General features: G+C 34.7%; 1 protein-coding gene across 1 annotated transcript in view; it reads right to left on the bottom strand.

Moving 5' to 3' along the window:
* Positions 1 to 265: 265 nt before the first annotated feature.
* The window catches only part of SCAMP1 (secretory carrier membrane protein 1), a 130240-nt gene continuing 104862 nt past the window's right edge, over positions 266 to 25643 (bottom strand). Inside the window, exons 7-9 of the mRNA XM_047872165.1 lie at positions 22621 to 22722; positions 19362 to 19479; positions 266 to 4125 (exon numbers count right to left, since the gene is read on the bottom strand). Coding sequence (XP_047728121.1) covers positions 3961 to 4125; positions 19362 to 19479; positions 22621 to 22722 — 385 coding nt within the window. The 3' untranslated portion in view covers positions 266 to 3960. The remainder of the gene's footprint in view (positions 4126 to 19361; positions 19480 to 22620; positions 22723 to 25643) is intronic.

The following is a 25643-nucleotide window of genomic DNA, read 5'->3' as shown; positions in this document are numbered from 1 at the left end:
GTCTGGCTTAGTAAATTTCTATAGATTTCTTTCTAGCTCTCTATATACTATGACAAAGCCCTAATGAGGTTTTAAAACACCCATCAATACAAAAAGCATGCTGTTTGGTAAAGTGTATCCTCAAGTTCTAGTGGAAATACTTCACTTCCATAATATTTAGACACTAAGATATAAATTTTTAGTTTAATAAACAAGTATTTAAAACAACTCTAGTGTTTTAAAACATTCTACCCTACATAAATTTATACTGTGGTACTTGAAAATCTATCAAAGTAAGGCATTTTTTATTTTTAACCATCAATTATTTTTACATTAACCATTTTTATTTAACTTGAAAAGGTCTTAATTACACGGAATCAAAAAATCCCTCTAAACATATTCCTTAAGGGAAAAATGGAAGGAAATACAGTGTGCAATGGTGTCTGACAGCCATGGTAATTCTAACAGGAGAAAATATATGCAAAACTATAACAAACTCTATATATAAACAGTCTAAACATAGATTTTCACCAATAAAGATATAAAATTAAATGCTATTATGTCAGCATTTTCAGAAAAAGATATAGCAGTAACTGTGAAAGCATTATGCTAGTACAAATAAATTACAGAAAATAAACTCAATTTAACATAAATCCCCTCTAAAACATGAACTATATATTATCTCAACAAGATTTATAGAAGACAGTATATCCAATGAAAATCCAAACTCACTTTTTAGGTAACACCCAGAAAATTGAAAATGCTGTTCCTATTTTAACATGTATTTCTCAGAATAAGATTCACCATGAACATTTTAGATTTTTACATCCTCCTTAGATAACCAAGTGAAAAACCAACAATACACAAATAGGTACTTTCATCGGCACATAAAACAAAGGTAGCTAGGTTAGGAAACAGAACACAAGTTCAATCTAATCAATACAATACTAGTACAGAGGCATCCATTTTAACCTACAAGGAAAAACCTGAGCCACAAAACAGGGTTTCCATTTTGAATCTTACTAACTTCTAGACAGTATGTGTATTTTGACCTTAGAGTGATCAAAATATGAGTGAAGTTCATGTTCCACCACCTAAAAGTTCTAATGCAACAGAAAAATGGTCATTTTGTGTTGCTGAGAGTTTTTAACAAAGTCTTTTATGTTATTTATTTTTTCAGCACATGTTAGAATTACAGAGATTATTTAAAAATCAAATGTGAAATATCTATATACACTAAACTGACAGCATAATCTCTATCTCTGAAATGCTAATATAATGTTTAAAATTAGACAAACTAACATCCAGTAAACAGCATTTTATTTTATGACACTCTGTGTTAATACAATAAATATACAAAACTTCCAAACCACTGAAAACATGCAACATTAGAGGGACAGATGGAGGGCATTTATATAGAACCATGACACTCATCATGATGGCAGCGCAATATTACTCACTGACAAAATATACAAACATCCCTAGATAAATAATCCAAGTCCCAAATTACAAATCACTGAGCAAGGATTTTCCAGTGTTCAAATTTTAGTTTGAAGGAAAACAGCCACAACTTAATATTGCAAACTGAAAAATGACATGAATGCTTACAACATGAAGACCATTTCATGACTGTGATACTGGGTGGGTCACATTAGTATTAAATATAATACATTAACAAATGCCAATCTTTTGCTGGAAAATGTGACCATTTACCAACTATTGTTAGGAGAATAGAGAATCTAAGAATTTAAAATCCCTATACCTTATCAAACCGTTAGTATTGCCATCATTTTAATCCACATTTAGGTTTTTAAAAAACAATTTTCTCTCATACGCTTGTATTAACCCAAGTAACTGGATCTTAAAACATTCTCCCCAGTCACACACAAAAAAGGTACTGTTGGTTTTAATTATTTGCTATTTAACAATGCTACCTTTGGGGATTTCTACAAAATAGAGATAATTCCTATTCTTAAAGGAAAGTATGTCAGTATTTTTCAAGTCTCTATATTCATTTGTGGTTAAAAGAAAAAAAGAAATGGACTTGAGATATAAATTAATGATAAATATAAGAGCTCCTCTTGTATTTTGTGGTTAATGTTTTGAATGTTTGTAAAATACACACTCAGTAAAGCACACTGTGATAAAATAGATTTTCAGTAAGATTATAGAATCTAAAGAACTTGAACTGGCTTATTTGTTTGACAAAGTAGGGAGATTATTACTAATCAGAAATATTCATAAAAAGTTTTAAATTCATTTTCTGAAACCTATTTTAATCATAATAAAAGAAATATCTTCCAAGTATATTATTTCAATAAATCCCAAATAAATCAAATGTAAACACCATCTAGATGGATCCATGTTATCTATTATCACGCAAAGCTTCCCTTATAAATAGTGAGAACTCATCATCCCACCCTCAGTATGAAATTCATCTACCTCCAGATTTGGGGAAAAGAATGCAAGTGATTTAACTATTTATACCCATCTGATTCTTATTTTTAAAAAAGATCTGCAGTCTCAAATAATTTAACCCAATAGACTATCCTTACTTAAAATCAAGTTGAATAAATCATTACTGATTATTCTGTAATCTTAAATTAGCTAATGACTTCCAAAACACAGTATAATGACTTTCAAAGGTCTTTGAGTCATTAAATCAGTATTAAAAATGATTCAAAGTTTCAAATCAAGTATACTCTAAGAATGAACTCCTAAGCTGCATAGTAACAATTTCAACATGGTCATAGTCACAATCAATGCATTTAACTGTATTTGTATTTTCTTGCTTGGTGCAAGTTATATGTTTCATTTTTTTCTATTGCTGAAAAATTTTAATGTATTCAGTCTGTGTCAAAAGTTCAAAGACTGAGGTGCATTAGGAATTCAAGTGTATGTGAAACAACAGCATCTTTTTCTTTTTAATCCCACTACAGATGAGAGGCTAAAAGAAAAATCCCTGAAATACTGTATGTTCTTTTTGGACAAGGAGTTAGTCTAGACTTTAATACCTCTGTTAAAAATTATACACACACACTCCCCAAAAAAGAGCTGCCAAACACAATCTCAGTTCAATTAAAATGAGTAACCACAAGAATATACCAGTTTCCATACAGTAATATTCTACTATGATACGGATACTGAAAATTAAAAAACAAAAACAAAAAACAGTATTATCATCACTACATTCTATTCCACTGATTATCTACCCTTTTTTGGATGATGCACTGCATATTATGTTCTCATATTGCATCCCAATAAATTTTTATTTAACAGAAACTATTGCAGAAAATCTCTTCTTTGATTCTACCAGCAACTCTGCAATCCTACAACCATAAGCAGTGCAAAAGCCAAAATACTAATTCTTTTAAGAAATGTGGTGCCCATGCAAGATCAGAGATTGGTATGAAAATATCAACTACTCTATAAAAATAAAACAAAAAGAAAAGGATAAAATTTACATCATCTACTACGAAATGCACACAGGCTCTTCACTGGTGACTAAAACTGCTAAAAAGCAAGCCAATTTTAAAATCCCTAAGTCCCTGATGGCCTATTTCTTTCAGTATAAATGGGGAAAATGGAATGAAGCATCGCTTTAATGTTCCAATATGTAATCCTTAAGTCTAAGATTTTTGAAAGAATGACTGCAGCTCGTACTAAATGCATTTTTAATCATAAGTACCATATTAATTTCAGTGTGTCACCACTGAAATAATTTGCTGAACATTCATCCCCCAAAAAATATGGAGAATATTTACTTAGCATGTAATATTTTTTTCTGCAAGGGGCACCAAAATATTAAGAAACTAATAGGCAAATAAGACAAGGAAGTTTTTCTGGTTTTAGCCCATGCACAAGTGAACAGGAAATATACATGCTGTGTGTACTGTGTTTTGAACATAAAAATATTTATAGAATACAGTAACTGGAGAAAAAGTACAGTCAGAAGGTACCAGTGTACTGTTGGAGGGTTCTCTACATCTGGTTACCCTTGAAAGCGTTCTGAGCCGCACTAGTTGCTGCACTTGAAGCTGCATTTGCAGCTGCAGTCTGGACAGTTTTGTTGGACATCACACCTGTTGCAAATTCTTGTTGGGCCTTCTCAAAACTAGCACCTGTTGTGCGGTATAGTCCATGTACCTACGGAGGCACAAAAAAGTGGGACAAGTTAAATGGTAATCTACACACTCATTTTCAGCAACTCTTCAATTAATCTTGACATTACCCAGACATAAAAGGACTAGATTCTAGCCATGATTCCTAAGGTCAAGAATATCAGCCACCACACTGACATACAATACTGTATTTAAATATTTTCCTAACATTGTCTTCCACTTTACTCCCAATGCAGAAGAGATAGTTATGCTTATGCAAACCAACAATAATTTTTAAAACTTCTTAACCAAATGCAAAAAGCTATTTTTCCTGCTATACCTACTTTGTAAGATATTACAGAGAATGGTTTAAACATAACAAGAGACATTCAGACATTAATACATTAACTTACCACCTTAGACAATTCAGAGTAATGCCTTATCAATTTTCATGTTGGCTACATATACACCACTACCCCTATTATAATCAAATGATTATCATTTCATCATTTCATATACCAAGGAATACATAGGTCCTTAAAGATACTTTTGCTGTCCTCTTTCACTCTGTGTACCATTTTACTTTTTGTATATGGTCAAGTCCTAAAGGATTTACTTCGGAGAAATTTTGGGAAAGGAAAAACTTCTGGAAAGTGTCTGCCCATACTGATTTATCACTTAAATCTTTGGGACTTCTTTTCAAGAGCAAGGTTCCAAAACACTCTATTAGCATATGTTACGAGATGCATAAACTACAAAGTGCAACAATACATAACATCAGCCAATTTATATAAATTTGGGGAAGGAAATAAAGCAAATTAGAATATTTATTTATTACATGTCTACAAACTTGGGGGGAGGGAGGAAGAGAAAGAAAGGGAACTTTCTTTGAATGAGTCAAAGACTTTCAAGTCAAACTTGGATACTGGGAAACTGTTTCAAGAAGACAGAGAAGAGGTAAGATAGGTTGGTTTAGAGGGGAAAGGAGACACTAAGTTCAAAACATTCATACCTAGCACAGCAGGCAGCAGGCAGGTGAAGATTTGATTTGGAGTTCAAAAGAGGAATAGGCTAGGGACATGGACTTGAAAAGCAATGGCACATAAATGGTAACTGCAACTCTGACATTCAAATGAAACGGTCCATGGAGAAAAAAGGAAAGAGTCAAATATCAAAGTCTGTTAAGATACCAATATTTAAGAGGTACCCACGACAATAAGGAACAATTAAAGAGAGGAATGGGAAAAGCCAGGGACTTTTTCACAGATGCCAAGGGAAGAAAGCCATGTTAAGGAATGAAGAGCTGCTCCGGGTAGGAGATAAAAATACCCAGGCAGCCCTGAATTCTTCGGACACAGTGATGAAAGCAAATGTCATATTACAGTGGAACAAGGTGTAAAAGGGTCAGGAAGAAAATGAGAGCGCTGACAAGTACACTTTAGGCAAACCCTAAAATTGTTTTCTTCTCGTACTATAGCACTATCATAATTTAATTCCTTTAATATTTTGAGAAAATGATGAGAAAATGACTTTTTCATGTGTTGGTTAACTGAACACTGTATTTTACCTCTTTTGTATTCATTTCTTTCTCTCCAAGGGATAATCTTTATGCATTACTCAAATTTACTATTATGACACACAAAAATGGTTCCAAACAAAATTGTTGATCCTCACTTATAAACATCAAGGGATCTGAAAAATTAATCTTCACATTCGCACAGTCTGTGAAACGTCATTCTATTACATGATCATTTACTGTTGTAATTTTGGCCAACGTGTTCAAAACCATTTCTTCATGTTGGGAATTTTCAGAATCCTAAGTAATTATTTTTATTCCCTTTTTAAAACCAATTTTTCTATGGAACATTAAAGATACAGATAAATTACTACTCCTATGTTCAAAAAAATTATCTCAAAGCAATGAATACATATAATCAGGACGAAGAAAATGAAGTTTCTAATAAACCTTGTCTACTTACTAGACTCTGTCATCATACAATATAATTACAGATTCACTTGTGTCTTCTCCCTTCCCCCCAAGTTTATGAGCATATAATCAACAAATGTTTGTTCTAACTTGCTTTGTTATTTCCTTTTCCAAATTTGTTTTAAATTGAGTGCCTGATGTTACGTGTTCATGGACTTCATATTTAATTACTTAAAAATGTCACGCACAGCCCCACAGAGCAGGAAGGCAAAATAAAGGTATGAACAACATACACTTCTCATTAGTCCAAATCTATATAGACTCAGAGAGCCACCTAGAGGGAAGAGACTACACATGCGTACTCCGTGCATAATGCTCAAATACTGTATGAAATCCATTATAAAACCATGTGAAAACGGGGATTCTTTTTACCAGTGCTCCAGCAACATGACAGGCTAATTCTAAGGATTACCATCTCAAAAAACTCATCAATTTCCTGCTATGTTTCATAGTGTTATCTATTGATAGCTCACATTCCTTACGACATCAGGGACACAACTTTAAGGTAAAATATTACAATTAAAAAAAACTAAACAACTTAAATACTTTCTATCTCTTCTAGTTATGAGAACATCAACCTAAATATTTAGTTCTAGGAGTAACACAGAAAGAACAGTAGATTTGCTATCTACTGATTCCACTGCTTTCTACCAGGCTGGTCACCACTCAAAACCTCAAGTTTACTTCCCATGAAACAAGAATATTTGTTGTCCTATCTGTCTCTCACATTTTTCCTAAGGATAAAATGAGAGTTATGTAAATGTGTTACTCTAGTAAAAATTAAAATTAATTTTTAAGTATCTGGAGAAGAGTCACAGCCGAGATGCAACTCCAGAAGGGTATCTTGCTTTCTTAATGTATCTTCAAACATACGTTAGTGTATACTGTGGTGGTATATGACACAAAAAATTGTATACTATGGAAATTAAAGGCTCATGGTACTTTAAACAAAATAATCCAAACATATATTTCCATTAAAGCTTAGAGAATATGATTTCAAGAAATGTTTTTATTAATATAAGTTGCCTGTTACATAAAAATCACTTTAACCTTTTTTAAAACCTGGGAAAAAACAAATTTTTGAAATTTTTATTCTTGTTGTGAGTTTTTTTTTTTAAAAAACTTAGGGATCTCTTAGCCTAATGTTTTCAATTAAACATTTCCTATAAACCATCTGTGAACTGCCCATAGATCTGGGTCAGAAATCCCTTCTGTCACCTCTTGAATTAATACTCTCTTTTTACACTATTGAAATCCTGTTCATCCTCTGCAGCCTATCTCAAATACCACTGTCCTCTTTCTGCTTGATCTAACTGTGACTCTCCCTGTTGTGAGCACCTCCAGTACATCTTTTAGGGATGTCTAGTGTGCCTTTTCTTTTGTAGGAGTTATCTACATGTCTTATACCCCATGTGCTTTTGGTTCCTTGAGGGGAAGAGCTAATTTCTACTCATTATTATATCACCTATAAGATATAGTGACTTGCTGGGGTACGTGGCTGGCTTAGTCAGTAGAGCATGCAATTTTTGACCTTGGGGTCATGAGTTCAAGTGACATAGTGGGTGTAAAGCTTACCTAAAAAAAAAAGACATAATAACTTGCAGTAAAAGCCACTGAATAATTACTTGTTTATTTTTCTTTTATTTTTTAGCCATTTAAACAAATGGCTCACAATTATCCTATTAAAAAAAAAAAAAGTTACCAAAGAGGTACACTACTAATCTAACACACTGTACCTATGTTACAAAGAAAATTGCTTAGTTTGCAATTACCTTCACAGGCCAGTTTACAAGTGAACATACTAGGGAACTTTAACATACCACTTACATCAATAGATCACTCAGGCAGAAAATCAATCAAGGAAGCAGTAGCTTTGAAGGACACATCAGGCTAGATATACTTAACAGATATATACACAGAACACTGCATCCAAAAACAGCAGACCCCACGTTCTTTTTGAGTACACACAGAATATTCTCCAGGACAGATCATATATTCGGCCATAAAACAAGCTTCAATAAATTTAAGAAGACTGAAATTCTATCAAGTATCTTTTCTGATCCACAATGGTATTAAACTGTGTAAATCAATTACAAAAAAAAAAAAACTGGAAAAAAAACACCACACAAATACATCAAGGCTAAACAACATGCTACCAACCAACCAATGGGTCAACAAAGAAATGAGAGAAAATGAAAAAAATACATTCACACAAATGAAAATGGAAACCAACAGTTCAACATCTTTGAGACAAAGCAAAAGAAGATCTAAGAAAAGCCCACCTCAAGGAAACAAGAAAAGTTTTAATCTAATCTTACACCTAAAGGCACTAAAAAATAAAGCCCAAAGTTAGTAGAAATAATAAAGGAAATAATACAGATCAGATTGGAAATAGACAAAAATAAATTAAGAAAACTCAGAACTGGTTCTTTGCAAAGATAAATACAAATGATAAAATCTTTACCAGACCTATCAAGCAAAAAAGAGGGCTCAAATAAATAAAATCAGAAATAAAAGAGGACAAATTACAACCACAAAAATACAAAGGATTACAAGAGACTACTATGAAAAATTATATGCCAACAAATTAAACTATCTAAATGAAAGTGGATAAATTCCTAAAAACATAGTCATCCAAGACAAAATCAGGAAGAAATAGAAAATCTCATCAGACTGATTACTAGCAATGAAACTGAATCAGTAATTTAAAAAAAAAAAACAAAAAAACTCCCAATAAACAAAAGCTGAGGACTAGATGGCTTCACAAGGGAATTCTACCAAATATTTAAAGAAGAGCTAATGCCTATTCTTCTCAAACTAACCCAAAAAATTGAAGAGAAGAAATGTTTCCAAATTCATTCTATGAGGCCAGCATTAGTCTGATATCAAAACTACAAAAATAGAAAATTACAGGTCAATAATCCTAATGAACACAGATGCAAAAATCCTAAAAAAAAATTTAGCAAACCAAATTCAGTAATATATTAAAGGATCATTCACCATGACCAGGTGAAATTTATTCCAGAGATGAGAGATGGTTCAATAACCGCAAATCAATCAACACAATATACCAGATTAGCAAAATGAAGATAAAAATCGCATGATCATCTCAATAGATGCAGAGAAACCACTTTACAAAATTCAACATCTTTCCATGACAAAAACTCTCAAGAAATAGGATATAGAGGGAACGTACCTCAACATAACAAAGGCCATATATGACAAACACACAGCTAACATCATACTTAGGGGTGAAAAGCTGAAAGCTTTTCCTCTAAGGTACAAGACAAGGATGTCCACTCTTGCTTTTTTTATTCAACATAGTACTCGAAGTCCTAGCCACAAAAATCAGGCAAGAAAAAGAAATAAAAGGTATCCACATTATTAAGGAGGAAGTAACTCTGTCACTATTTGCAGATAACATAATATATACAGAAAACCCTAAAGATGCCACCAAAAACTGTTAGACTAAATGAACTGCAATTAATTATGGAAATGTGTTGCATTTCTCTACACTAATAATAAACTAGCAGAAAGAGAAATTAAGAATACAATCTTATTTATAGTGACATCAAAGAAGAAAAAAAAAATACCTAGAAATAAGTTTAACCAAAGAGGTGAAAGACCCATCTAGTGAAAACTTTAAGACAATGATGAAATAAGTGGATACAAATGAAAAGATATACCATGTTCATGGATTCAAAGAATACTGTTAAAATGTTGAACCTATCCAAAGCAATCTAAAGATTCAATACCAATAGTATTTTTTGCAGAATTAAGATAATCCTAAAATCTGTACAGAACTACAAAAGACCCCAAATACCAAAGCAATCTTGAAAAGAAAAACAGAGCTATCACAAGCATCACAATTCCGTATTTCAAACTATACTACAAAACTATAGTAATCAAAACAGTATGGTACTGGCACAAAAAGAAACACTGAATAATGGAACACCACACAAAGCCCCAAAATAGTCCCATGTTTACATGGTTAATTAATCTGTGACAAAGGAGGCAAGAATTTACACAGGGGAAAAGACCAGTCTCTTTGATAGTGTTGGCAAAACTGAACAGCTACATGCAAAAAAAAAAATAAAAGTGGACCACTTTCTTACACCACATACAAAAGTAAATTCAAAATGGATTAAACACATAACCTAAGACCTGAAGGCATAAACTTGTGAAAGAAAACACAGGAAGTAAACTCTTGGACATTAACCTTAGCAATATTTTTTTGGATATGTCCCCTTAATCAAGTGCAACAAAAGCAAAAACAAAACAATTAGGACTACATCCAACTAAAAAGCTTTTCCCACACAGTGAAGGAAACCACCAGTAAAATGAAAAGGAAACCTACTGAATGGGAGAACATATCTGCAAATTATCTATAAGGGATTAAGATCCAAAATACATAAAGAATCAATACAACTCAACACCAAAGAAACAATCCAATTAAAAATGGGCAGAAGAACCTAAATAGACCCTTTCCCAAAGACAACACAAAGATGGCCAATATCCATGTGAAAAGATGCTCTCAATATCACTAATCGTCAGGGAAATGGAAATCAAAACCACAATGAAGTATCACCTCAAACCAGTCAAAATAGCTACCATCAAAAAGACAAGAAATAACAAGTGTTGGCAAAAATGTGAGGAAGGGGGAACCTTCCTGCACTGTTTGTGTGTATGTAAATTGGTGTAGCAACTATGGGAAAACAGTATGGAAGTTTCTCAAGAAAGTAAAAATAGAAGTACCATATGATATAGTCACTCCATTTCTGGGTTTTTCCAAGGAAAACAAAAACACTAATTTGAAAAGAAATACACACGCTTATGTTTCTTGCAGCATTATTTATGTTAGGCAACATAAAGAAGAAATTTGAGTGTCTGCTGAAAGATGAATGGATAAAGAAGAAGATAATGTGTGTATATATATATATATATATACATATATATACATATATATATACACACACACATACATACACATACACAATGCACTATTACTCACCCAAAAAAAAAAAAAAAAAAAGAATGACATCTTGCCATTTGCAATAACATGGACAGACCTAGGAGGTATTATGCTAAGTGAAATAAGTCAGAGGAAGACAAATACCACATGATGTCACTTATATGCAAACTCTAAAAAACAAATGAGCAAACAACAACAACAAAAAACCTGAAAGAGACTCATAAATACAGAGCACAAACTGATGGCTGCTGGGGGTGGGGATACAGAAGTGGAGGGATGGGCAAAATAGGGGAAGGGGATTAAGAGATACAAACTTCCAGGTACAAAATAAATAAGTCACAGGGATGTAAAGTACAGTATAGGGAATACAGTCAATGATATTGTGTAGCCTTGAATGGTGACAGATGGTAACTATACTTATGGAAATTATTTCATGATGTAATTTATAAATGTCAAATCACAATGTTGTACATCTAAAACCAATATAGTACTGTCTCCTGCTATAATTCAGTTAATAAAAAAAAATAAAAAGTATTTAGAGCAGAAAAAATTTCAATGTCCCCAACATATTGTTTAACAAATATTATTATTCTTGGGGCACCTGGGTGGCCTAGTTGGTTAAGCATCTGACTCTTGATTGATTTCACCTGGTCATGATCTCACGGTCATGAGATTGAGCGCCACCTTAGGCTCTGCAGAGTGTGGAGTCTGCTTAAGATTCTCTCTCTCCCTCTCCCTGCTTGCACATGTACTCTCCTCTCGAAAAGAAAAAGAAAAAGGAAAAGGAAAAGGAAAAGGAAAAGGAAAAGGAAAAGGAAAAGGAAAAGGAAAAGGAAAAGGAAAAGGAAAAGGAAAAGAAGGAGGAGGAGGAGGAGGAGGAGGAGGAGGAGGAGGAGGAGAAGGAGAAGGAGAAGGAGGAGAAAAAGAAAATAGGCCATGTCAATCACCTGAAATGGATTTTTAATCAGGAAAAATTATAGTCTTGGATGATTCAGAGAAAGAGGCAGAGAGAAGGCAAAAGAAGTATACCTAAATGTGACTATTTAAAAAAAAAAAGTACATTAAATTATCAGCATTCTGTCCTAGATCCAAATAAAACAAAAAAAAAATTAAAAAGGAAGCAAAAAAAAAAAAAAAAGGAGGGGTGAACAATAGCAATGTTTTCAAAGAAAATGAAATCATCATTTTTTACCTAAGACCATTATTAAATATAACTGGGTATGTTCATAGAGCATTTACTATAAAACACCAATAATTATTATTATTATTATCATCACCATCATCATCTCCACTTTGGATCATATACCCGAATTATATACTCTCACAGAGAAGTTTTTTCAGAATAGATATACTGGCATTTTTAAAAACAATTCAAGCATTTAGGGAAACTTTTTTTTTTAAAGCGTAATTTATTCTAAATTGCTTTTGAAATGCTTTAAAAATCACTGTTAGTAATTAGTTTATTAATGTGAACACAAATGTCTATGAACAGTTTCTTAAATTTTATGGGAAAAATAGTCATTTATAACTAGGTCCCAAAAGGAGTACAAATTATGTATCATCTATTTATCTCTTCCATACTAAGCCATTCTAGTTCTTATACCAATTAAAAGAAGGAAAATTTTGGATTCCCCTGATATACAGTGTCCTGTGACTCATTCATTTATTATTATTTGACCCACTGAAAACACCTCCCCCTTAGTCCAAAACTATTACTCAATTCCATTTATTTACTACAGAGAAAAGACCTTAAAAAAATACCTTTTAGAAACAACCTAAGAGAAAATTAAAGAAATCTCTAAAAGTTAAGAACTGAACTATTCCCTTATCTTTGAAATGACAGATATTCTTGCATTTCAATTTTTTTAAATTTCAATTATAAAATGACACTACAAGGAAACAAAGATACCATAGCACTCATAATGGGCACTTGATACAGCAATTATTACCTACTCCAATTATGCAAGACTTCAGAATGCCAACCAAATTCTCAAAACTGTATTCAACTGAAATAAATATATACCACAGAGCACATTTAGCTGGGGCTGGAAACAGAGAATAGCATAATAAAATGCAAAAATTCTAGAGTCAAATGGTGTGCATCAATAACTTTTGGAGGGCATTAACTGTTTATGAGGAGCCTGACCCCTAGTGGTTAGCAACTATGGCTACATACACAGAAAGGAAACAGCCAGTTTTGTGCAAGTGTGGAAGAGAAAATTTAAAACTAAGCGTTTTGTTTGTTTTGTTTTTTATTTAGAGACAGAAAGTGAGAAAGCATGAGGGGGTGAGAGGCAGAGAAAGAGAAGAGAGAGAGGATCTCAAGCAGGCTCTACACTGTAAGCACAGAGCCCTATGCAGGGCTTGAACCCACAATGAGATCATGACCTGAGCTGAAAGAGTTGGATGTTTAACCGCGTAAGCTACCCAGGTGCCCCCCAAATCAAGTGTTTTTATTGGATCTCAATTTCTACCCAAAGTAAGAGAAATCCTTGTTACTACAAGTATGAAATCTGAGCTCAAATTACAGTTTAGCTTTTATTATCCCCATTTATTGTACTTCATAAAACCATTCAGAAAATCATCTCATCTTAATTCCTATTTCACAAGAATATGAGATTCAGAGAAGTTTAGGAACTTATATTGCATTGACTGACAGTGGACACATATAAAAAGTGTAAACTGGTAACTTCTTGACCCATGAGTAACAACAACAACAACAAAAAAGTCAACCCAGGGGCGCCTGGGTGGCGCAGTCGGTTGAGCATCCGACTTCAGCCAGGTCACGATCTCGCGGTCCGTGAGTTCGAGCCCCGCGTCGGGCTCTGGGCTGATGGCTCAGAGCCTGGAGCCTGTTTCTGATTCTGTGTCTCCTTCTCTCTCTGCCCCTCGCCCGTTCATGCTCTGTCTCTCTCTGTCCCCAAAATAAATAAATGTTGAAAAAAAAATTAAAAAAAAAAAGTCAACCTATATGCTACACATTTCCCATACTAATACACTTATTTGGGAAGGAGCCATTTCTTTTCAATGCCTGGCATACAATCAGCACACCTCTACAACTTTTCCTTTAATGCACTGGATCTTAAAGAACTGTGTTCCTGGGGAGAAAGCTGTAGGTCAAACACTTATGAGAGCTGTACACAGGAGTCAGTTTAACAGCAGCTGTAGAATAAACACTTCCTCCCACTACAACCATATTAATCATCTGTACCACACACCCCACTGCAACCATTGTTAAAATTCCCTCCACATTCTTTCTTCAGCAGATTTCTAAGTGTTGGTAGTGTTCTACACTCATCTTATTCCATACCCATTTTCTAGGATTCATTTACGTCAAGAAGTCAATACTTCCCAAGTCTAGAAATCCAGCCTAAAGCTCTTTCCTTTGCTTACAACTTATAGATCCAAAAGCCTACCATGTATTTATATTTTGATGCCCCAGCATCATTTTAAATTCTCTGGATTTAAAGCTGAAAACAACTTGATGCCCATGTATCTTTTCCACATCATGTGTTTTTATTTAAGTAGGCCCCATACCCAATGTGGGGCTTGAACTCACAACCTTGAGATTAAGAGTCACATGCTCTATGAACTGAGACAGCCAGGCACCCCAATGCCCATATATCTGTTCTTCTTCCTGTACTCTCTTTCTGAATGACCCACCATCTAAAAACCTGGGTGTCATTCTTGAGCCTTCCCTCATCCTCGGCTTCTGGGGCCAGGTCCAATCAATCACTACGTGCATATTCCCTTGAGTACAGTTACTTCACGCTGCTGCTTCCTTAGTTCTGGCCACCATTACTAACCTGCTTCCTATCCTGCCTCCCTGTCTTCATTTCTCCAAGTACCATATCCCCACCACACAAATTACAAATCTTTCTAAAGCTCAAATTGATCAATTCATCAATTCTTTTACTTTCCTCTTTAAACCACTTCTATGGCTCACCACCACTCTGTGGGAAAGATCCAAACCTAACAAGTTTTCCTACTTTACAAGACCCTGCAAAATCTAACTAAACTTATGTATGTAGTCTCATCTTTTCCTGTCCTCCACCAACAACACCGCACATTTCTCCCTGTCCAACTCATGCACCAAGTTGATTTTCCACCCATTCTGAGCTACTTTTAATTCCCTATGTCATGTTATTTCCTGCAACTAGATATGAAAATGGTATCCCTGTTACCTGGTACCTATTTACACTCTTCCTTCTCCCTATTCTTTTACTTAGATAACTCTTGCTAATCATAATATCTCAGCCAAGGAAACACTTTACAAGACCCCACTACTTTAAAATACCTCCAAAACTTAATTAGGTATCTCTCCTCTGTGATCCCTGTACTTGCCCCCAAAACAGCCACTAAATCACCGAATTGTGGTACCCACTCACTTGTTTATCCTTCACACCAAAATGTGAGCTCCTTGAGCTCATACACAGTGCAGCACTTGGCACATAACACATGATCATAAATGGTTGTTTAAAAAATGAATAGAACCTGCAACATACCCCAAAATCCATTACTGTATTTACTGTATTTTAAACTTACTACATTTCTAGTTTTATAAAGCATCTGCAATAATAAAGGAAATGTCCAAAGAGATGTTGTGATGGTCAGGTTTCTGTGGCTAGGCTATAGTCTTCAGTTATTAATAAAACCCTAATCTAGATGTTGCTGTGAAGGTATTTTGGGCATGTGATTATTAATCAGTTGTCTTTAAGAAAAGGAGAATAGTATTTGACCTGGTAGGCCTGATCAAATCAGTTGAAAGGCCTTAAGAAAAGAACTGAGGTTTCTTTGAGGAAATCTCACCTGGCACCGGAGCTTCATCTTCTGCTTCAGATTTTCCAACCCTTCCTGCCTGCCCACTCTATGGATTTCGGACTAATTCAGCAAGCTCCCACAACCACATAAGCCAAATCCTTTTAGATTGATACAGGCACCTACTAAACAAAAGTAGACACTAAACCAGACCACCCTGCATATAAACTGATAAAGGGGTCAAGAAGACCAGAAAAAGTCGTTAATTTTGGCTGAAGAAGCCCTGTGCTGGGCAGCTTATGTTCACTGTTTCACTTAATCCTCACTCCAACCCTATGGAAGTAGTTATTATTCCCATTCCTTCCTTCATTCAACAAATACTCTGAGTGCCCACCATATATCACTGCCAGTCACTGTTCCAGATGTGATCAAAAAAACCTGAAAGCACACAGACTAGGCCTCTGCCCCTGAGGAGCTTAGAGTACAGGTGATGACACTGAGACTGAGTGGTTAGAGAAGCCTGCCTCAGCTCACACGCCTTGAAGTCAAGGCACCAGAATTTCAACCTGAATTGTATGGTTCCAAAGCTCTTGCTCCTCTAATTCCAAGGCTAGAAGCCACATTCACCCTGGAGGAACTCTAACAAGCTGGGTACCCAGAGTATGTGCATTATAAGATATATAGAGTGGCTTGTACCCAGATGCCATAGTGAGTAACACCTACAGTAAGTTCCCACGAAAATTAAGGATGACACAATCCTTAAGACATGGGTCTTCCACTAGAGAAGCAAGTGTGGATCCAGGAGCAGTATAAGGTCACTACTAGCCCTAGTTCCCACAACCATCAAAATCCCATTCCCCAATCCAAGTCCACTTTAAAAATCTTCAGAGTTGTTTGGGTGGGTTTTTTTACATTCACATAGTAACTGAAGGAAGATGGGGGGAAGTGAGGGTGTGGTGACCTGCAAAACATTTCTGGGCTAGCTGAGACTGGGAATGAAAAGGAAGAAAAGGATGGAAAAGATACTTAGAAAGTTATCTAGGATAGTGACTAAAAAAGTAATGAAAGCACTGACAAAAGCAGTCAAAGTGTTGACATAAATTTTAATGGAATCATAGGAGAAAATACTTAGTACCACCTAATTTACAGTAGGTACTTAATAAATATTCATTTTTTAAAACAGCTTTACTGAGATAAAATTTGCATAATATACAATTTACCCTTTTAAAGGAAAGAACTTAATGGTTTTTAGTATTTATAGTGTTGTGAATAGATCATCTATCAATCTAATTTTAGAAATTTTCATCACCCCAAAAAGAACTTTCATAACCATCAGCAATCCCTCTCCACCCTACCCCCAACCTCAGGCAACCACAAATCTACTTTCTATCTCTATAGATTTGCCTGTTTTGGACACTTCATGGTAAATGAAATCATATAATATGTGGTCTTAATAAATTTTTCTTGATTATGAATCAGAGCTTCTGGAAGAAGAGCTAGTTCTGAGAAGAAACATTACTGTGACATGATGATACCATTCAATGGGAGTTCTAAACAGTCACCTGAGGAAGCAACTAAATTTTTATGCAAAGCATTATGTCTTCCAACTCCAAGATTCTAGGTCACCCAGAATAGAGAAGAGAAAGGACCCCCAAAATTGGAGAGACTGAAATTTACAAGGACAAAGATTATAGAGCACAAAGAGCAGAGAGCTGACTGCATTTAAGTACACATGTACTTAGGAGCTGGACAAAGGAATGAAGGAGAAAGAATAGGTCAAAGGCAGGAGAATCAGAACACAATTACACAGACTGAGGAAGAGGGGCCACCTGCAGCGTAGAAAGCTGCAGAGTTCAAGGAAAAAGATAACTGCAAAAAGGATACGTGATTTATTAACTTTGGAAAGCTGAGTTTCAATATTCAATAGTATGTGTGACCAGTTCAGAAAACAAGTAACAGCTTTTAAGAGAGAAAATGAGTAGCAAAATATGGACAGAAAGAACACAGCCTAGTCTTCAGGGTTTTGAAAAGGATAAAAGGCAAATGTGCAAAGTATTTCAAGAGTGCAAAGTGGTTTTTTTTTTTTAACTTTTTAAATTTTATTTTTGAGAAAGAGAGAGAGAGAGACAGAGTGCAAGTAGGGGAGAGGTAGAGACAAAGGGAGACAGAGAATCCAAAGCAGGCTCTGGGCTCTGAGCTGTCGGCACAGAACCTGATGTGGGGCTCCAACCCACAAACGCAAGATCATGACCTGAGCTGAAGCTGGACGCTCAGGCGCCCCAAGAGTGCAAAAGTGTTCTTAAATTAGTTATTTCTTAAGTTAGTTATTTCTATTTTCCTTGTACATTTTCTTAAGTTACAAGACAGTAAAAAATTAAGAAAAAACAGTTCTAAGGAATTATCTTCTTTAAAATGAGACTCCCAAAAAAGTTCTTTATCATCTTAAAACCTAAGTGTTATTCCCAGGGTCTCTATATGATATACAATCTACATGTTTGGACACACATAGGATATCAAAAATATATAAGACACAATAAAACCTTATATACACAAATCATAACTTTGATTTCTCTATGTAATAATTTTTTTAAGGCTATGAAAATAGCCATGGGAATTTTACAGAAAGAAGTATAGCTAAGATAATTGGGCAATCACTAAAATAAAATTCATGTTATAACCCAGCCCAAACCCATCATCAGCTTACTTTATACTCATAATTTCATGTCTTTCAATTTCAAATACAAACAAAATGCACGTTCCACACTTTTTAACTTCTATTTATCAATTAGGCAAATATGCTTTATATTCAAAAAAAGAAATCAGAATATGTATTTTTTTAATTCCAAATTAAAAAAAAATTTAACATTTATTCAATTTTGAGAGATTAAGAGAGACAGAGCACAAGCAGGAGAGGGGCAGAGAGAGAAGGAGACACAGAATCCCAAGCAGACTCCAGGCTCTGAGCTGTCAGCACAGAGCCTGACACAGGGCTCGAACCCATGAACCACAAGATCATGACCTGAGCTGAAGTCAGATGCTTAACCAACTGAGCCACCCAGGCACCCCAATTCCAAATTTTCAAAATGAGGCTGACTCTTCATGAAAGAAGCCCTAAGTAATAACAGGATTTTAAAATATTCCCTTTTTAGAGTAAGTTAAAAACGTGAGGCAATATTATCTATCCATAACTTCTAATTGTAATGCTCAGAGAGCACACTTGTAACAAGAAGAACAAAATGGCTTGAGGTTACACTGAATTAGGAGCAAAATGGGAGGGGCACCTAGGTGTCTCAGTCGTTAAGCATCCAACTTCGGCTCAGGTCACAATCTCATGATTTGTGAGTTCGAGCCCCTCATGGGGCTTTGTGCTGACAGTTCAGAGCCTAGAGCCTGCTTTGGATTCTGTCTCCCTCTCTGCCCCTCCCTGATTCACACTCTCTCTCTTTCTCATCTCTCTCTCTCTCAAAATCAAATAAATATTAAAAAAAATAATAAGCAAAATGGGAAAATGAGAACTGCACATAAGATTAACTATAAAAATTTACAGATGTAAAATGTCACTTACCTTTTTAAACATAACTAGTGAAATGACCGCTGATGCTGTGAAAAGTGCTGCTATGATGATCATCATAATTCCAACAGGAATACTTTGGTTGAGTCCAGTAAGGGATGAAATCCAACCACTAACAAGCAATTTTTTTTAAAAAAGAGTATAATTAGACAAATAAATTAATGCCGGGTTTTTAAAAAATAAGGACCAACACATATTCAGCACTTATAAGCCACACAATGTTCAAATTCTTCGTGTTAACTCTTTTAATTCTCACAACAATTCCCTTAGATGCTATTTAAAAGTTTTTTTTTTTAAACATTTATTTATTTTTGAGAGACAAAGCATTAGTGGAGGAGGAGCAGACAGAGAGGGAGACAGAGAACCTGAAACAGGCTTCAGTCTCTGAGTTGTCAGCACAGAGCCCGACGCAGGGCTCGAACTCACAAAACATAAGATCATGACCTGAGCTGAAGTCGGATACTTAACCGACTGAGCCACCCAGGCACCCCATAGATAGATGTTGTTTTAAATCCCTATTATACACATAAGCAACTGAATCAGAGATATTCAGTAACTTTCTCAGTCATATAGCTAATAAATGGCATAGTCTAAATTCAAACCCAATAGAAAATGCCAGAGCCTAAAGTGTGTACCACCAGATTTTACTTTTTAAGTATAGGCGTTCATTATTACTTTAAGTTCATTTTAAATTTTGCTTAGTTATGGAAAAAAATATTTGTAAACCATATATCCAACTAATGATTAGCATGCAGAATATATGAAGAACTTTCAAAGTTCAACAGTTAGAAAAAAAATTCAATTAGAAAATGGGCAAAACACATGAAAGGATGTTTCATCAAGAGGCTATAAAGAGGGGGGAAGATCACATGAAAAGATGTTCAACATCATGAGTCACCAGAGAAATACAACTTATAACCTCAGTGAGATATCACTATCCATCTATCAAAACAGCTAAAATTTTAAAAAGTGACAACACTAAATGCTGGTCAGAACGTGGAAGCTGAGTAACTCATACATTGTTGGTGGCAATGTAAAATGGTACAGTCATCCTGAAAAACAGTCTGTTAGTTTCTTCAAAAGATCACTAAACGTGAAACTTCCATATGAACCAACAATTATACTCTTGGATATTTATCACAGAGAAATGAAAACAGATGTTCACATAAAACCTGTTCACAAATGTTTGTAGAGGTTTTATTTATAATAGCCTAAAATGAGAAAAGTCTAGATCTTCACTGGTGAACGGATAAACAAACTGCAGTACATCCAGAGTTTTACTGAGGAATAAAAAAGAGAACTATGGCTACTGATACACACAATAACCCAGATGAATCTCCAGAGAACTATGCTGAGCACAAAAAGACAAAAGTTACTTATCCCATGATGCCATTTATACAACTTTTTTTTTTTTTTTTTTTTTTTTTAAGTGGGCTTCATGCCTAGCATGGAGCCCAATGCAGGGCTTGAACTCACAACCCCGAGATCAAGACCTGAGCTGAGATCAAGAGCCAGGCACCTAACCATGAGCCACCCAAGTGACCCCATTTAAATAACATTCTTAAAATGGCAAAATAACAGAAACGAACAACACATTAGTGATAGCTGGGGTTAATAAGTGGATGAGGGCAGGAAGGAAATTAATGTGCTACAAAAGGGCAACATGAGGGATTCTCTGGTGATGGAAATGTTATCTCTACTTATGACTGTCAAGATTCTTGTTTCGAAATTATACCATGGCTTTGCAAGATGTTACCCTTGGGAAAATTTGGTATAGAGTTTTATTTCTTCTAATTGTGTGAATCTGCAATTATCTCAAAATAAACAGTTTAATTTTTTAAAAAGTTGCTGGATCACATGAGGTTGATCTTCAAACGGGTCCTCCGGTATGGCCCCTTCCTATCAGTCTCCTGTGCTATGTAGCCAGTACACATTCTGTTATGCTCAATTTTAACACTCTCTTCTGAATCTGTGCTGAAAAAAACTAAACAAATTACTTCAATTTCATAAGAATAAAAAAAAATTGTGCTGTTAACATAAACAGTGTATTTTTTAATTAAACATCTAAGAACATTTTCTTTCTCTCATATGCCAAAGACTAAACACACTATTAGAAACGATAACGAATGCTACGTTTTTCAAGAACTGATTTAAGGTATCTATAAAAATTCTCTACCTGTATACATACCCATTAGGAGATCCACAAAGCTACCGATAATTGTCTGATTGCCAGTCTCTATTCTGATTTGGTGGTAGCACACTAAACTTAAGTTTTCAATTCACTGCAGCTACATGCTTATTTTAGTTTATGTACAGTGCAGCAAAACTGTCTTGTATATGGTGTTGTTTATAAGAACTCAACTGTATGTAACTCAATTAAAATACAAGAGAGGGAGGGATAATTTTAGAGATGTGTACTCTTCTACCCACTTTTTCATTCAAGGAATGATTGTTCCAAAGTGTATGAACACAGATACAAATTTGCTATTATCTCCTAGCTTGAGTCCAAATAGTTTCAGTTTCTGAGGGTCTCCCAGAGTGAGCATTGCAGTGATACCATTTTTCAAAGACAAGTGTTCACATGCATGTGTTTGTATGGAAATATATGTTTGTATACCTAAAATAGTGCTTTACACATTAACAGGTACTCTTTTCCTTTAAATCCTACAAGTTCTTTCCTCTCCCCTCCACAATCCTTGGCCCAGCTCTGACCACTCCTCAGTCTTTTTACTCTTCCTTTTAGTACCTGTTATATATACATTTCATTTAAACTAGATACAATATGCTGTTTTTAAAAATGGCAACCTAGGGGCGCCTGGGTGGCTCAGTCAGTTAAGCATCCAGCTCTTGGTTTCGGCTCAGGTCATGTTCCAACAGTTTGTGGGTTTGACCCCCACAATGGACTCCAAGCTAACAGTGTAGAGCTTACTTGGAGTTCTCCCTCCCTCCCTCCCTTCTTCCCTCCCTCCCTCCCTCTCTCTCCCCCCTCCCCTGCTCACTCTCTAAATAAATAAACAACTTTAAAAAAAAAAGTTTGTTTCTTGAAAAAAAAAAAAAAAGATGGCAACCTAATTTTCATATAGAATGGTTTGCCCAAAGGTTATGCCTTAGACATTTTTTAAATTGCATTTTTTACTATTTTTACTTTTGATAATCTGGCTTTTCTATGTTAACTATTTTTAGGAAGCCAAAAATTATATAGAGGTACTACACAAACAGATTAAAACTAGAGTAATTAAAGTAAACGGCTTACCAGTTGCCCCAATTATGAAATCCTGCAGCTTGGAGTACATGAACAGCAAACTGACAAATATAGACGAAGAAGAATACAAAGAATCTGAATGAACTGTCACTCCTTTAAAAAAAGGGGGGGGGGAGAAGAGAAAAAAGAGGAAAATGTCATTTTTCTCAGTACTTTTATATTCACATGAACAAAGACATTTAAACATTAAGAAATAAAAATATTTTTTAAAATACCACGGGCAACCACTAAAGGCTCTCATAATAATGTACGTGAACCCTTTTTCCAATACTCAATGATGACACTGTAACTCCAACCTCATTTTTGGTCCTTTCACTTTTCAACTGTACCACAAACATCATGGCAAAAAAATTTTGTTTTCTTTTCAATTATTAAACAGTTTGAGTTATAATTAACATACAAACAGCAAATACTTTAAATACACATTTTGATAAGGTTTGACATATGATATACCCACGAATCTACATCAACAAAATAATGAGTATTTTCCAAAAGTCTCCTTGTGCACCTGGATAATCTCTCCGTCTTCATTTCACTCACTGTTTACTGTCACTACAGTTTTCATATTTTACAATTTTACATAAATGGGATCATACAGAATATCCTTTTTTTCTGCTTTCTTTTACTCCGCCCAATTATTCTGAGATTCATTTGTGTTGTTGCATGTATCGAGTTCATTACTCTTCACTGAGTAGTATTCCACTGTATAGACAGACCACAGTTTGTTTATTCATTCAACTACTGATGGACTTTTAAGTTAAATCTAGTTTTTTACTATGACAAATAAAGCTATTAACATTCATGTATAAATCTTCACATGAACGTAAAGTTCCTTTTCTCTTGGGTAACTATCTAAAAGTAGAACAGATAGGTCACCTAAAAGGTATATGTTTTAACTTTTTAACAAATTGCCAAACTGTTTTCCAGAGAGGTTATTCCGTTTTATAGTCACAGTGGCACTGTATGAGTATTCCAGTTCTTCCACATATCTCACCAACACTTGGTATAGTCAACCCTTTAAATTTTAGTCATTCTTATAGGTATATAATGCTATCTCATGTAGTTTGAATTTGCATTTTCTAATAGCTAATGTTGTTGAGCACTTTTTCATCTGCTTTTTACCATCCATACATCTACCTTCTGTCATGGACTGTTCACATCTTTTTTCAAGGTTTTAACTGTCTTTTCCTCTTATTAGGTTTTATGAGTTTGGACATACCACTCACTTATCAGATAAATGTCTGGCAGGATTTTCTCCGTCTCTGGCTTGTCTTTTCATTCTTTGTAGGGTGTCTTTTAAAGAGCAGAAGTTTTGCCTTTTTATGAACTCTAGTATGAGTTAGTTCTTTTATGGATCTTGAAATTACTGTTTTATCTGAGAAATCTTTCACAAAGCCAAAAACACAAGAGTTTTTTTTTTCTCTGAAGGTTTTATACTTTCAGTTTTGCATTTAAGCTTATGTTCCCTTTTGAATTAATTTTTTAAAATATAGTATGAGGTATGGATTAAAGTTTTTTCTTATTTACACAGCATTTCTTTAAAAGACTATCCTTTCAGCACTACATTACCATTTTATCTTTCTGAAAAATCAGTAATCTATATATGGGTGGGTTTATTTCTGGACACCATTCTGTCCTGTTCTACCTGCCTTCCTTTATGTCAGTATCACACTTATGATTATGGTGGTTTTCGATTAAGTCTTCAAATTAAGTGATGTTAGCTATCCAAACTTATTGCCCTTTTTCAAAGTTGTTTTTGTCATTCTAGGCTTTTATATTTCTCTATACCTTTCAGAATCACCTGTTCAATTCCATAAAAACAACCTGCTGGGATTTTTACTGGAATTGCATTGCATCTACAGATCCATTTTGAGAGAATTCAAATCACAGTAACATCAAATCTTCCAAACTATTAACAAGGTATACTTCTCCTATTTTCTATATAGATGAACAAGAGATCTGCAAATAGTTTTACTTCTTCCTTCCTAATCTGGATGCCTTTTCTTTCTTTTTCTTGCCTGTTTATACTGGCCAGGATTTCCACTACATGTTTTATGGAAGTGTTGAGAATGAACATCTTTATCCTGTTCTTCACCTTAGGTAGAAGGATATAGTCTTTCAGCATTAAGTATGGTGTTAACTGTTAAAATTTTTCATAGATGCCTTGTTTTCATCCTGAGTGATTGAGTGTTGAATTTTTTCACGTTGTATTTTAACATCAATTAAGATAATCTTATGATTTTTCTATTTCAGTTTATAGTATGGTAAATTATTTAATGTCAAACCAACCATGAATTCCTTGAAAAGCTCTATCCACTTGATCATGATACGCTATCTTTTTAACATATTACTATATTTGATTTGTTTGGTAAGATTTTCAACTGTCGCAGATTTACTCCATTCTCTTTTTATCACAGTGACCATTCCAATGCCTAAACACATATTTCAAGGTCCTTAACATTTCAACTTACTCAGTACCAGCATAAAACTCCGTTTCCCTCATCAAAGACAAAACCAGAAGCCACAGAAATAAACCTCAACTTCCTGCTCAATACAATGACGTTCCAAGTTTATATATGCCACCAACCTTTCTTACTGCTTATCTATGAGGAGGCAGTATCACTCATGTCGAAATCGACACTTGCATAAAAATATTTAGTCCATCACTCTATTCCTCTGGAGCATTCTACTTCAGTAGTTACTCATCTTGTTTCCTAAGTGTCTTCACTTCTTCCACTAGGATCTTCCCAGTGTATAAACACAGAGTTTTCATCTTCAAATAGCCTTCCTTTAGCCCTGTCTTCCCTGCTTTAACTTCCACCTCCTTGATCTCCCTCCTTCTCACCAATAATAAGTCGTGATTTCCTCTACACATTCCATTCCTATATATATATATATATATATATATATATATATATATATAATTTATTGTCAAATTGGTTTCCATACAACACCCAGTGCTCATCCCAACAGGTGCCCTCCTCAATGCCCATCACCCACTTTCCTCTCTCCCC

Source organism: Prionailurus viverrinus, chromosome A1, assembly GCF_022837055.1.
Source record: "Prionailurus viverrinus isolate Anna chromosome A1, UM_Priviv_1.0, whole genome shotgun sequence".
Taxonomy (NCBI): domain Eukaryota; kingdom Metazoa; phylum Chordata; class Mammalia; order Carnivora; family Felidae; genus Prionailurus; species Prionailurus viverrinus.
The sequence above is the reverse complement of the archived record's forward strand: the minus strand, read 5'-3'. Positions and strand labels throughout refer to the sequence as shown.